Source organism: Amblyomma maculatum, chromosome 11, assembly GCF_055883805.1.
Source record: "Amblyomma maculatum isolate TAMU_Amacu chromosome 11, ASM5588380v1, whole genome shotgun sequence".
Classification (NCBI taxonomy): domain Eukaryota; kingdom Metazoa; phylum Arthropoda; class Arachnida; order Ixodida; family Ixodidae; genus Amblyomma; species Amblyomma maculatum.
The window spans coordinates 15,779,895-15,793,589 of record NC_139354.1 but is presented as its reverse complement, the minus strand read 5'-3'; the positions used below and the strand labels follow the sequence as shown (position 1 = coordinate 15,793,589).

The 13,695-nt window shown below is 40.5% G+C and overlaps 1 protein-coding gene across 3 annotated transcripts; it reads left to right on the top strand.

Annotated features, from left to right (window-relative positions):
* Positions 1 to 245: 245 nt before the first annotated feature.
* LOC146172926 (uncharacterized) lies at positions 246 to 11,830 on the top strand. 3 transcript variants are annotated; one of them, XM_084585638.1, is made up of 8 exons: positions 250 to 449; positions 3,892 to 4,039; positions 5,270 to 5,344; positions 6,211 to 6,285; positions 6,604 to 6,696; positions 7,806 to 7,865; positions 10,631 to 10,696; positions 11,556 to 11,830. In XM_084585638.1, the coding sequence occupies exons 1-8, from the start codon at positions 397 to 399 to the stop codon at positions 11,685 to 11,687; spliced, it is 702 nt and encodes a 233-aa protein (XP_084441764.1). In that variant the 5' UTR covers positions 250 to 396; the 3' UTR covers positions 11,688 to 11,830. The 3 variants fall into 3 exon arrangements, with proteins under 3 accessions (XP_084441766.1, XP_084441764.1, XP_084441765.1); XM_084585639.1 differs by lacking the exon at positions 250 to 449 and adding an exon at positions 1,172 to 1,331; XM_084585640.1 differs by lacking the exon at positions 7,806 to 7,865 and having other exon boundaries at positions 246 to 449.
* The last annotated feature ends 1,865 nt before the right edge of the window (positions 11,831 to 13,695 follow it).

Below are 13,695 nucleotides of genomic sequence, written 5' to 3'. Positions count from 1 at the left end.
AAGAATAGTTGTCCTCAGAATAGAAAAAAAACAACCTGTGTACTAGCCTTCATTGTTGACTTTAACGTTGACAAGCCTTCATTTTAAACACAGTGTGTTTCCGAGCTGCGCAACATGTTAAAAAAAAGAACGTTATAAAATAAGAGGTACTTGTTCCGCTGAAATCTAGTGTTCGCATTAAAAAGAAATATGGCTTGCCAAAGAACGTGCTAGACAAAATAGAAATAAGTCTTATGAATACGCAGAGGCCTTGCTCCTATGCATGTGATCACATAAGCGTGAGTTGTAATTATTATTGCGCACCTCACCAATGAGAACGTCCTCGTTGGTCGTAAAATAAGATACGAAACCCAGAAAATAAGTTAATGAAGAAAAGCGGATTGTAGGAAAGTCAAGATGGAGAGCTGCTCTCGGACCCAGGTGCGCGGTCGCGTAGGTGCTCAAATAGGGTAAGTTTAAAGAGTGTGTTGCGTTTGTTTTTAGGCCGGGATGAATTATTAAACTCGAACAGATTGTTTTGTCCGTGTTTGATAAAAGATGAAAATTAAATTTGTTTTGTAGAAAAACGCAGAGTGTGATTTGTTGAACCTAGAGCTCTTTCATAACTTTTCCTCAGAAATGCCATTAGCGAAAATTGGTCTGTGTATGAGGCGTAGCAGTTTTTAATTGATTGTAGTTCGCGGCTGGAACATAAATTTTCAATGATATTGAGTTGTCTCCTTGAAAAGAATTCTAAAACTTTTGGTTATCGTAAAATATTACCGCATCAATTTATCATAAAGCGCGTCACGAAAAAGTTAGTGTTTCGAGTTATCAAAGTCTTTCGAAATGACTCCATCCCATGTGACCTGATTCAGGAACCGGCCAAAATAAAGCTGCGCCTTCCGACAGGAAGCGGCCTAAAAGCAGTGATATATCTACAGAGTTGAGGGGTGTACGATAATGCGGCAAATTCCGCGATGATAACTTAACATTCAAATTTTTCGCCGCTCAAAGTATTGCGTTTTCATACATGTATTTTACTCGAACAAACTGTGAATTACGCCGAGCTTTTTCTTTTTTTTTTTTTTTACGCTCAAGTTTTTTTTTTACGTTGTGCTCTTTTTTTTTCTTTTACGACCTTTTACGTTCAGCCTCTGATTACCACTCGCTGAGATAGATGGCACCACTGACGGGAGCTTTCTCAATTGGATTGTATATTGTATGAATAATAGGGTTTGATAAGAGAGATAAAGGACCGCTTTTAGAAACTGTCGAGGTGTACCAGTGAAGAGAAACAGCAAATAGCTACCCCAACCCTTAAAGGACTGGAAAAGACGCCACTGGAACATGTAAGCTTTTGTTATTGTTTTGAAGTGGATGGGAACGCCGATTTCTAAATTCCGTGCTGTTCTGCTTGGCGTACCGTTTTCCTTGCAGCTAGAAAAACACAGTTAATCTCCTCTCGGGGTTGTTTTACTTTCTAGTTTTCACTTCTGATTGGAACGCTTTTTTAACCCCTTGTTAAGAGATAAGTGCTGAGAAATTGAGAATGGAAGCTTCCGCGAGCGCGTTTACGAAAACGTGGCTAACCTTACGGTTCAGCTGCATTCACGGTGTATTTTGTTGACGATAGAGGCAGCAGTGGTTAATTGAAACTGTGAAGTTGGGCCGATGAACCAGAATTGGTGGCAGCAACTCGGTTGTTTTCATTTGGGACAGTTCGTTCGACTCGCCGGCCGTTCTGAAAAGGGCATTGACGATGCTACGTGCCTTTACACATCATTTAGGCAGGGTTCGATACCAGCGGCGCTGAAAGGGTTTCCCCCGTAAGTTTTGTTGATTAGCATGACACAGTATATTGCCTAAACGTATTGTTTCCGAGCTAGAAAACTGTTATTAAATTTTTATTGAACGTTACAGACCAATCAGTTTACTGTCTGTGACGTATAATGTATTTACTAAGGTAATCGCTAATAGAATCTGGACAACCTTAGACTGCAATCAAGCAAAATGTCAAGCAGGGTTTCGGAAAGGGTATTCTACAATCGATCATATCCATACCATCAACCAGGTGATAGAAAATTGCTAGGAATATAACGAGCCCTTATACGTAGCATTCATTGATCACAAAAAAGCATTTGGCTGAGTAGAAACCTCGGCGGTCATGTAGGCATTGTGAGATCAGGGTGTAAGTGAGCCATACGTGAAAGTACTAGAAGATATATATAGTGGCTGCATGGTAACTGCATAAGGAAAGTAACAAATTCTTATATAGAAATGTGTTAGGAAAGGAGACACGATATTCCTAGTGCTATTCACACCTTGCTTAGAGGAGGTATCCAGAGACTTGGAATGGGAGTAGTTAGGGACAAGGGTAGATGGAGAATACCTCAGTAACCTGCGATTTGCTGATGACATTGCCTTGCTAAGTAACTCACGGGATGAACTGCAAATAATGATTGATGGCCTAGACAGGAAAAGTAGACATGCAGGCTTGAAAATATATATACAGAAGACTAAGGTAGTGTTCAACAGCCTCGGGAAGGAACAGTAGTTTACGTTCAGTAGCGAAGCACTGGAAGTAGTAGGCGGATATGTCTACTCAGGACAGGTAGTAACCGCAGATCTGGACCATGAAACTGAAATAACGAGGAGAATAAGATTGGGTTGGAGCGCATTTGGCGAGCACACACTGATTATATGAATAGCAGCTTGCCGGTATTGTTCAAGAGGAAATTATACAACAGTTGCATCTTACTTGTACTCACCTACGGGACTGAAACGTGGCGAAAAATGCTCTACTTAAGTTGAGGACAACGTAGAGGGCTAGGGAACGAAACATGGTAGGGGTAACATTAAGAGATAGGAAGCGTGCAGAGTGGGTCAAAGAAATAACTCAGGTTACCGACATACTAGTGGAAATTAAGAAGGAGAAATGGGCATAGGTAGGACATGTAGTGCGAAGAGAGGATTACCGATGGTCGCTTAGGGTAACAAACTGGATTCCAAGGGAAGGAAAGCATAGCAGGGGGTGGTAGAAAGTTAGGGGGGTGGATGAGGTTAAAACGTTCACAGGGGTCAAGTGGATACAGCTAGCACAGGACCGGGTTAAATACATTTGCTAACCCAAGACCTCAGAAAATATTTAAACGCAACATTTCAAAGATGTGGTTGAATTCAAAGAAAAATCTTAGGAAGCTCTATGATGTACAATGTCTTCCTATTACAAACATTCAATCATCATCATCGTTATCATTACCATCAGCCTGACTGTACCCACTGCAGGCGAAGGCCTCGTCCATAATCCTCCAATTAAGAAGAAATAAAATCATTTAGTCCATTTTGAAGGTAGCGCGAAAAACGAGGACCAAGAGTAGAAGGACACAACACGAGCGCTCGTGTGAAAAGCGCTCGTGTTGTGTCCTTGTACTCTTGAAAAGCGCTCGTGTTGTGTCCTTGTACTCTTGGTCCTCGTTTTTCGCGCTACCTTCAAAATGAACCAGATTCAACTCGCCCAACTTTCAACCTTACTACTAAAATCATTTAGGATTTATCCTTTTGCTCTTTTATCTTCGTCCTCTTTTATCAGACATAATGCATTCTACAGAAAAGGGCATTTTTGTTTCTGTGAAGTTCAGTTGTTTTTCAGTTCGTTAGGACTATGTTGCTTCCGAATGTTTCGAGGCAAAGGTGCAGGAATAACGTTTTCGAGTTGTGGTAATTTGCTCGTATTCCTTTGACTCCGGTGCTCCTTGAAATGGGTGCGAATATTTTAGGCTTAAATGTACTTCCTTATTTTTAGGGAGAATAGCGGAGCAATGGTATGCCAATTTAGATACAAAATAGCATTGAATGAAGCGGTATCACGTTGAAAATTTATCGCAGTCTCACATAATTTATAAACGGCAGGTCGAAAGCATTTCGTGCGGCGACTTGCTCAGCATATTGGGAGGAAACTGATCCCACGGTGAAGTCGACACCCCTTGCAGAATTTCGGGAGCACAGGCTGCTCCGATGCCCTTACTGCGAAGTCAGTGTAGAGGCCTCAAATATAGAGGTAAGTGTCTGTTAACGATATTGCCCTCGTGTATATTGCTTGGTGCCAGTCTATGCCAAAATATAACATTTCAACCTTCGTTGATTGGCAGGCATTCAGGATGTAAAATCTGACTGCAGTACATTATTTGCCACACCAAAAATTAATAACTAAATTATATTCTAAACAAGATGTTCGTAACAAACTCTGCCGAAAGACAACACTAAACATTGAACATATTCATTGATACTTGCTCAGTATACCACTGCCTTTTTTGCTATATACAGTCAGCAAAGCATCCTATCGGTTCTCTATGGCAGTTATAATTATTTAATGAGAGAATTGAACACACGTTACAAGCTAGCTTCTGCGACGGGTTGAATCAATAGACTGCGTTGAACTAGTTTAAGGATATGCAGTGTGCGGAAACGCTTGTTTGCTAATTTTTGCTCTTTTTTTCCTACACACATGTTGTTTAAACGAACTATTTTTGCAATAAACTTCGGGTGACACGTGAAGGCGGCGGTGTCTGGTGTGTGCAGCAGCTTACTTTGAAGCTAAATTCGCCCCACAACCCTAGTACACAGTACGAGTACGCTTAAACATCAACCACAGTTTTGAAATGTCTAGGCTCATTCATTCAACGCTGAATTTCTAATCACGGTATATAACAAATTTCTTCGGGGATGTCAAATGCTCATAGGCATTCGAAGGTACCTGCAAAGAGAAAATGAATCATCAGATAGCTTTATAGAAGCTTTGGACTGAGTGATCCGTTATGTGAAGGATCTTATTGAGAGTACCGCGAAATAACGGCAACGAAGTGACGCAAAGACAACAATGGGCCTTATGTTTTGTTTCATGCTTTGCCGTCGTGTTGCGCTGTGTTTTTTCATGAACGTTAGAAATCGTGCCCATCTCAGATTGAAAATGATTCTTAGCAGTGGTTGGCAATATGAGCGCTGAAGTGATAACTCATTTTTTTTTTCTTTGGCAGCATAGATGAAGTAATGAAGGGCACCCAGCTTGTTGAAACACTGCATTGAAAATTCTTCAAATTTCCTTTTGAAGTTTTGTAGCCGGAAAAAAGTGCCCTAAAACAAAAACTAAAAGTAAAACAGCAGGGAACATTGTTAGCTTTGTTTAACGCTTCATGAACATTAGTGAAGTTGGCATTACACCTAGAGAGGTATTGTCTTGTGCTCCTTAATATATAGTACTAAGATTTATTGCTTCAATGCACCGTTCCAGGCTCACATGGGAGACTGCGATCTAAGGCCGGTCAATTGTACCTACTGCAATGAAGAGTTTGATTCCTTTGTATATGTAAGTAGTTGCCTGTCATCCTCTTTAGCTCCATTCAGGCTGTGCGCCGTTTGAGCCGTCAGGTACAATGAACTAACCCATAAAGTCTTTACTGTACCTGTAGAATAATATACGGACTTGAACATTATTTTAATATTAATGTTGGTGCAACGTGTTGCATCAAAAACAGTGCTAAGTTTATATTATTAAATGTGCCTAAATCCTACACAGTAGCCGTATCATTGACATATGCAATATTTCAGCGCCATATAGCATTAAGCACAATAATTCGCTATTATTCTCGTACGAGACAGGAAAGCAATAAGCTTGTTATATAAGGAGGATACTAGTACCAATATTGCCGCCTCCACTTTTCTCACGGCACGGTCTCTTGGCAGAATTCATGGAAGGTTGGGTATGGTGACGTATGCAGGCTAAACAGTGCTACGAATCCAGCTATAGGTGGACCCAGCTGGGATGAAATGGGAGGCAGTGCTTGCGTGATCTGCAGCTGGCTAATTTTGTAGCGCCTTATGCAGGGAAGCAGTCAGAGCGTTCGTAGTTTGTTCTGCCTACCTATCTCATGAAGCGAGGGACTTTGTACGAGATGTTAAGAGGAAATAAACGGTGTTTGCAGCCTCGCTATAGGCTGTGGCAAGAGATAATTGAAAAGCAGATTGCCTAATAATAATTTAAAATATTGTATGCTTGCTCACATAATATGAGGAACTTCCGAAATGCCGATACTTCCCTGTTGTTTAATAGAGAAGCGTTTTCTACAGAAATTGCATTAGATGGATTCGTTAGCCAGAGCATCAAAGTAAAAAATGTTTGGCGGATCACCGACAGCAGTGTTTTATTTATGAAAATATGCATTTTCAATCCAGTTTAGGGACGAACACTTGGATGTCTGTCGAAAAAAACACGAAAGGCGTTATATGCAAGGATTCGACTACGCTCAGGTAAGTTTTTTTTAAACACTCAGCAAATTTCAAATAAAAAAAATTCTCAGACGCAGCCTCAAGGATTCTTAATTTTTTTTTGTGTATGTGCGGTACCTGAGAGGCTGATGGAAGGGCACACAAAATTTGATATCCAAGTCGGCCTACCAAAGGAATATATGCAACATTTTGAAATTAAATTTTCGGACATCTCAGTATTGAGACTAAAATGTATTTTGTACTGACTGGTATTCAGTTTTTCTAAATTGGGTCGGTATAAATTAAAAGAATAAAAGGGCTACCGCACGTAACCGAAGCACGCATTTTTCTTGGTGTCAGGTATCCTTCAAAAGTATGGAAGATGATGTAGGATTGGCTAGCCATAAGAGTCGACTTAAGGACGAAGTCAAGAAATTGGAAAGAAAAGTGCAGGTAAGGTCGGAATTTACCATGATATTTCTTGGATAATATTGTTGTTAAATATATTCATAGATAATTGGGCATTCACATAAGTACAGTGTTTACACGAGCATGTGGAAGCTGTTGTTTGTTCGGAAATGTTGTGTTGTCTATTCCCGCTTTCATACGTGAGCTTAGTGATATGGTTTCCGGAATAAATAAGGAACCAACCGATCATATAGCTGCAAATAAAAAGTGCTTCCAGCAATTTTCCAAGAGACATCCGAATGACTGCTGGGCTGAAGGAGTGACAATCACCAGGGTCAAGCCGTGGCGAGAAGAGGCGCGCCTGGAATCGGCGGAGGCGGTTCATTGCCTGATAAGAAAAGCAGTCATTGTGTTCTCTCGCGGAGTGCGTGAAAGCTGATCGAAACCATTGTATACCTTTAGGCACTATGAATTCATTGTTGGGAAGGGGGTGAGGGAGAGCTATTGTCTCCATAATCTCACTTATCATATTTTCAGGAATGCAAATAAACTTAAGAGTGGTAAGTCACCATTCCCATCATTACACTTCTTGCAGCTTTCGGTAATGCATTAGTATGGAGCAGGCTAGGAAAAAAATATCGGCTACTAAAAATGAAACATGAAATTTAAGCAAAGTAATAGTTTAATGTACATGCTGCAAAGCACCGGCTGAAAGTACATTCACGCTGAGATCACCAAGTTTGCTATAGTAGTGGATCACGTGTGCTAGTATGGGGTTTCGATCGAGTTTTCAGGAACAAATCAGGGTCAGGAAGCCGTCAGTTATTATATGCCAACTATTCAAACATTCCTGAGCAATGTGACCGTGAGGTAAACAATCTTGCCTTATATCAATTAATCTCCAGGCCTCCACTTCGCCATATTTCAACGCCTACGTAAAATACTAAGACGCCAGTTCTGGAACTTCCTGCTACAATATTAAAAAAAAGAACAAAACAGAAATGACAATGGCTATAAAAGTGATTTTCAGTTATGTCACAGCTAGCGCACAGCTTAGGAACAGTGCTGCCGCTGGACGGCTGCATGCGAATGAATACAGGCGTGAGCATCCATAATGGAAGTATAAGTAGTTGTATTTATTGTCTTCCTTCCAGACGTTGACAGTTGAAAATAAAAACCTGCAAGAAAAAGTTAATATCTTAGAAGACACTCAGGTAAGAATAGAGTTCATTAGGGCAGCCAGCATTTGGGTATAATTTTATCCTATTAAAGTTTTCAAAGAGAAAATTATTTAAGGAATAAATGTACCCATTGGAGGACGTTTTCATGCAGCATAAATGTATTCACTCTAAGAACTTCGATGCACACTCTCATGAAAACATATCCCGGGTAAAGGAAAAAAAATTGTATTGTATAAAAACCTGCAAGAAAAAGTAAATATCTTAGAAGACACTGAGGTAAGAATAGAGTTCATTAGGGCAGCCAGAATTTGGGTATCATTTTATCCTATTAAAGTTTTCAAAGAGAAAATTTTATAAAGGAATAAATGTACCCATTTGAGGACTTTTTAATGTAGCATTAATGTATTCACTCTAAGAACTTCGATGCACACTCCCACGAAAACATAACCCGGCGTATAAAAACCTGCAAGAAAAAGTAAATATCTTAGAAGACACTCGGTAAGAATAGAGTTCATTAGGGCAGCCAGCATTTGGGTATAATTTTATCCTATTAAAGTTTTCAAAGAGAAAATTTTATAAGGAATAAATGTACCCATTTGAGGACTTTTTCATGTAGCATATATGTATTCACTCTAAGAACTTCGATGCACACTCCCACGACAACATATTCCGGCGTATAAAAGCCTGCAAGAAAAAGTAAATATCTTAGAAGACACTCGGTAAGAATAGTGTTCATTAGGGCAGCCAGCATTTGGGTATAATTTTATCCTATTAGAGTGTTCAAAGAGAAATTGCTTTAAGGAATAAATGCACCCATTCGAGAACTTTTTCATTTAGCATAAATGTATTCACTCTAAGAACTTCGATGCACACTCTCATGATAACATATCCCGGCTAAAGGAAAAAAAAAATGTATTGTATAAAAACCCGCAAGAAAAAGTAAATTTCTTAGAAGACACTGAGGTAAGAATAGAGTTCATTAGGGCAGCCAGCATTTGGGTATCATTTTATCCTATTAAAGTTTTCAAAGAGAAAATTTTATAAAGGAATAAATGTACCCATTTGAGGACTTTTTAATGTAGCATAAATGTATTCACTCTAAGAACTTCGATGCACACTCCCACGAAAACATAACCCGGCGTATAAAAACCTGCAAGAAAAAGTAAATATCTTAGAAGACACTCGGTAAGAATAGAGTTCATTAGGGCAGCCAGCATTTGGGTATAATTTTATCCTATTAAAGTTTTCAAAGAGAAAATTTTTTAAGGAATAAATGCACCCATTCGAGGACTTTTTCATGTAGCATGAATGTATTCACTCTAAGAACTTCGATGCACACTCTCATGAAAACATATCCCGGCTAAAGGAAAAAAAATTGTATTGTATAAAAACCCGCAAGAAAAAGTAAATATCTTAGAAGACACTGAGGTAAGAATAGAGTTCATTAGGACAGCCAGCATTTGGGTATCATTTTATCCTATTAAAGTTTTCAAAGAGAAAATTTTATAAAGGAATAAATGTACCCATTTGAGGACTTTTTAATGTAGCATAAATGTATTCACTCTAAGAATTTCGATGCACACTCCCACGAAAACATAACCCGGCGTATAAAAACCTGCAAGAGAAAGTAAATATCTTAGAAGACACTCGGTAAGAATAGGGTTCATTAGGGCAGCCAGCATTTGGGTATAATTTTATCCTATTAAAGTTTTCAAAGAGAAAATTTTTTAAGGAACAAATGCACCCATTCGAGGACTTTTTCATGTAGCATGAATGTATTCACTCTAAGAACTTCGATGCACACTCTCATGAAAACATATCCCGGCTAAAGGAAAAAAAATTGTATTGTATAAAAACCCGCAAGAAAAAGTAAATATCTTAGAAGACACTGAGGTAAGAATAGAGTTCATTAGGGCAGCCAGCATTTGGGTATAATTTTATACTATTAAAGTTTTCGAAGAGAAAATTTTATAAAGAACAAGTGTACCCATTGGAGGACTTTTTCATGTAGCATAAATGTATTCACTTCGATGCACACTCCCATGAAAACATATCCCGGCTAAAGGAAAAAAAAAATTGTTCGATACTGAGGACGGAAATAAGAGACGTTTGTGTGCTTCAGTTTCACAGAATTCAATTGTTCGTCAGTGGCTCCGCGTTTCGTTTGCTGAATACAAGGAGGTGGGTCGACCAATACAGATGGATCTGCAACTTCGAACAATATGTGAAGATACATGTGCGGGGGACTACGGCTTCATGTTTATGAATTCAAGGAAGTCGAAAGTACTCCCTTCTTCCTCGTCTTGACCTGCAACATTCCATATATCTGGTTTATCGGTTATAGAAGTTTTGGACGGCAAGCAAAACACTAGTTTAGAAAAAAAAAAGTAGGAACAGTGATCGAAACTTGGGAATACGTATAAATGTATAAAAGGAACAGAGCCGACGGGGCAGAAGATATATGCTCGGTTAAGGTGAGGATTCTCCTCCTTATATATTATATATTATATTATATATTATATGCTCATTAAAAGTTTTCTCTCTCTCTCTCCTCCTTTTAAAGAAACAAAAGAAGATGAATAGAAGGGGCTTTTATTGGTATCATTCACTAGGCTTACCAGTATTGTCATGCAACCCAGTCAGGTACAAAAACTCAATTTTATCACTGTGACCATGCACTAGTATTAGGTCTTATATTGTACCCATATCAAGAAATGTTGAATAAAAGTATATATGATGCTCTATGAAAGTAATGACAGAAAGAAAAACAGGTGACTTAGAGGTTTTTTCCATCGCAGAAAGCCGAGCAGTACCTGCGTATGAACATGGCCGACACTGTGAAGGAACTTCAGGAACAAGTCGATGTACGTATGAAATTTTGTTTAGAGGTCAGGTATGCCGCTTCTTCAGTACCATCTTCCTTATCCTTGGTAACAATCCCCTGTATTGCATCGTGAGCATCACCTCTTTCGTTTAAAAAATGAGAATGGTTCAACGCTGCTGAACCAAGTATGGAGAGAAAGCATTAGCTGCGGGTGACCGAGCGTTCTTCTTCTTCAGCTTCTTCTTCTTCTTTTTAATTTCCTTTGCTTTCTCTTTTTCTTCTTCTTCTTGTTCTTTTTCTTTTTAATTTCCTTTGCTTTATCTTTTTCTTCTTCTTCTTGTTTTTTTCCTTCTTCTTCTGTTAGGCTCAGCGCCGGCTAACGCCACGCGGTTCTCGCGCATGCGCATAGTGGGCGGAGCACACTCACGCGAAACTCGTCTCTGACCAGCGTAGTGCAGCTTTACGCTTAAAAACGTGTCAGACTGCTTTATTAGAGTATTCAGTAGTCATTTTGGTCTGCACGAGGAAGGAAAATTTGCAGCTGTTAAAAAAAAGGGAGGACTGCTTCTGTCCAAAGTTTTCTTTCGTTCGTTCGCTGCCAGAACAACAGTCCTTCATGCGAGGAAGAATACGCCTTATCACGGAACTCTAGTAGCCTGTGAGTCCTTAATCTTTTACGTGGACGGCAGTCGGTTTGCATCTAGGCAGAAGACATTTTATTTCGTTGTTTACTATGAGAGGTCGTGCAGTAATATGCTCGCCATTATCGTAAGGACAACGAGGAACTGCATTACCGCAGTCATAAATACAACAAGACATCATTCGATACAGCATACTACACTATTTGTGAGAGTAATGAGAATGTTGATAACTAACCCCTGCCTATTTTCCCCCTACAGAGATTGCATGCCGAAGCATTGCAAAGGAAGGAAGACCTTGATAAAAGAATCGAACAAGTGGAATTCATCAGTCGGGCTTCGGAAACGCTGCTAAAGAGCCTTCTAGAGAAAAACAAACTGAAACTGAAGTAACTAAGGACTTTAGCATTGTTCTTAGTAACATGTATACTTCCTTTTGAGGTTTACTTCAACATTCTGTGAATACTTGAACCCTATATTGTATCTGCTGGTCGAGAAGCGATGAGAGTGATTTTGTTTATAAAATTTCATAAACCTATCTCTTATTACTTTTTTTTTTCACTTTTTCCACCTTCAAGAAAACACCCTTTCTCTTTTTAACAGTCCTTTGTGTTACAACACTGAGAATGGCTCAGCTATAAATAATATAAGACCAAACAGAGTTAACGTGTGAAAAAACAACAACTAAACAATAAGAAAAAAATGTCATTCCAAAATCTGAGACTCGCCTAGGATGATTTTTAGGATGAGGGTGGAAAATTAAAAAAAAAAAAAATAGAATAGGTCCGTGGTATTAGGTTCTATATAAGGTGAATAATTTATTACCAACTACTAAAATAATATTTGAAGTTTGGTAATAGAGCACAATTTTCTGAGGCTTAATGCATGACATTCGAGGTTCTAGGCTAGGAGGATGTCATTGAAGAAAAGGCTAAAGCCCACCCTCCACATAATTCTCCTTGGAAAATATTGTTTCAATCCATCCATTATTCCGTCCGTCCGTCCGTCCGTTCCTCCCAGCGTCCACCCGTCCGTCCGTCCGCCCGTCCGTCCGTCCGTCCGCCCTTCCGTTCGTCCGAAATGGCACTCTGGTTCAAAATATCTAACTTGGAGTAAAGGCGGGTACACATGTGCAGAAAGGAGCAATTAGCTGCGTCACGCCGTTGCGAACTTCCTCGCAACGGCCGGTCGCAGCTCTTCACCTTCGTCTGACGGCGACAGCCAATGCGAACGCGTAGAGCGCTAACGTCATGGTGACGTGGGAGGGCTGTGCCATGGAGGTGTTGCCGTGCGAGTTGTGCGGACGACCCGGCTGGGCTGTCTACCGCGCCTGCCTGCCAGCGCTAGGAGTCAAGAAACTCTGCGGTGGGGCTGCTGACATCGGAAAAATGCTTTAATATTGTGTCTTCGTGTAAATAACAAATCAATGGATACATGACTGTCAACAAGAGTAAATTGTGACGTTCATTGGCCAACACTGAGCTGCTGTACCGGTGTTGAAATGCAGTTACTCCGATACGAGCATTTTCATAAAGCCGCATAGCTGCTACTGTCCTTTGCGATCGCCAAGCGTCTGGTAGCTTCGCTGCTGAAGGCATCACACACATCGGGCTCATCATTATTTTGTTGTTAAATGGGCTTCCCAGTATAGCGGTGATGAATTTCGAACAGCGTTACAGTTACAACGTTGGCCCGTTCCAAAGCACCGGCCGCTGCCGCTTTGATACTAAGCCTAGCGATTACTAGGGCAGACAAGGAACTAAGTTTGTCGCCTGACGCGCCAACGGATGTTGCCGCTGCTAAAACCCCGTGCTTATGCAGGCATGTAGTTGCTTCACGAGTATATAGTAGATAAAGCAGTCCTTCTGATAATGTTGCTGTTTCGTCTTTTCCGGTGCTAACACCAAGCCAAGAATCGCCCTGACTCTGGTGCCCGCTGATGCGGGCTATGAGCGGAGCTTCAGGGAACCCACTCGATGGTGCTTTCTGCCCCATGTTACAGTGGCTACCTGCGTGGTCTTCCTGGCACCATGGCAGCAGTTTGCAAGCGGCAATCGGTGCGGCGCGACAGTCAAGGTTTAGCGCATGTGCATTCTGTTTAAGGCGCGGAAAATAAACCTTTACCGGAAATGATGCGCGAGGCGTACCGAAAGTAGCATATTCACACCTTATGCAGGGGAGACGCCTTTAAATACCGAAGCACGTAGCGACATTTGTTTTGGTCGTCGGGCGATCAGTGCATTTCGCTCATACTTCGCTGGGGCGCATTGGTCAACCAGTGAAGGGAGAGATTGTCCCAGCGCATAGCAGCGACGCCAAAGCAAAGCCGCTTTATTGCAGCAACGAATTCTGACGTTATGTTCTACATGGCAGAGTGGCGAGCGAAAATCATTAGTGGGCT

Excerpts from the sequence above, each read along its gene's own strand:
- LOC146172926 (XM_084585638.1), top strand. The coding sequence starts at position 397 with ATGGAGAGCTGCTCTCGGACCCAGGTGCGCGGTCGCGTAGGTGCTCAA. Across the intron at positions 5,345-6,210 it reads AGTTTGATTCCTTTGTATAT|TTTAGGGACGAACACTTGGA; the intron begins GTAAGTAGTTGC and ends TTTTCAATCCAG. Across the intron at positions 10,697-11,555 it reads AACTTCAGGAACAAGTCGAT|AGATTGCATGCCGAAGCATT; the intron begins GTACGTATGAAA and ends TTCCCCCTACAG.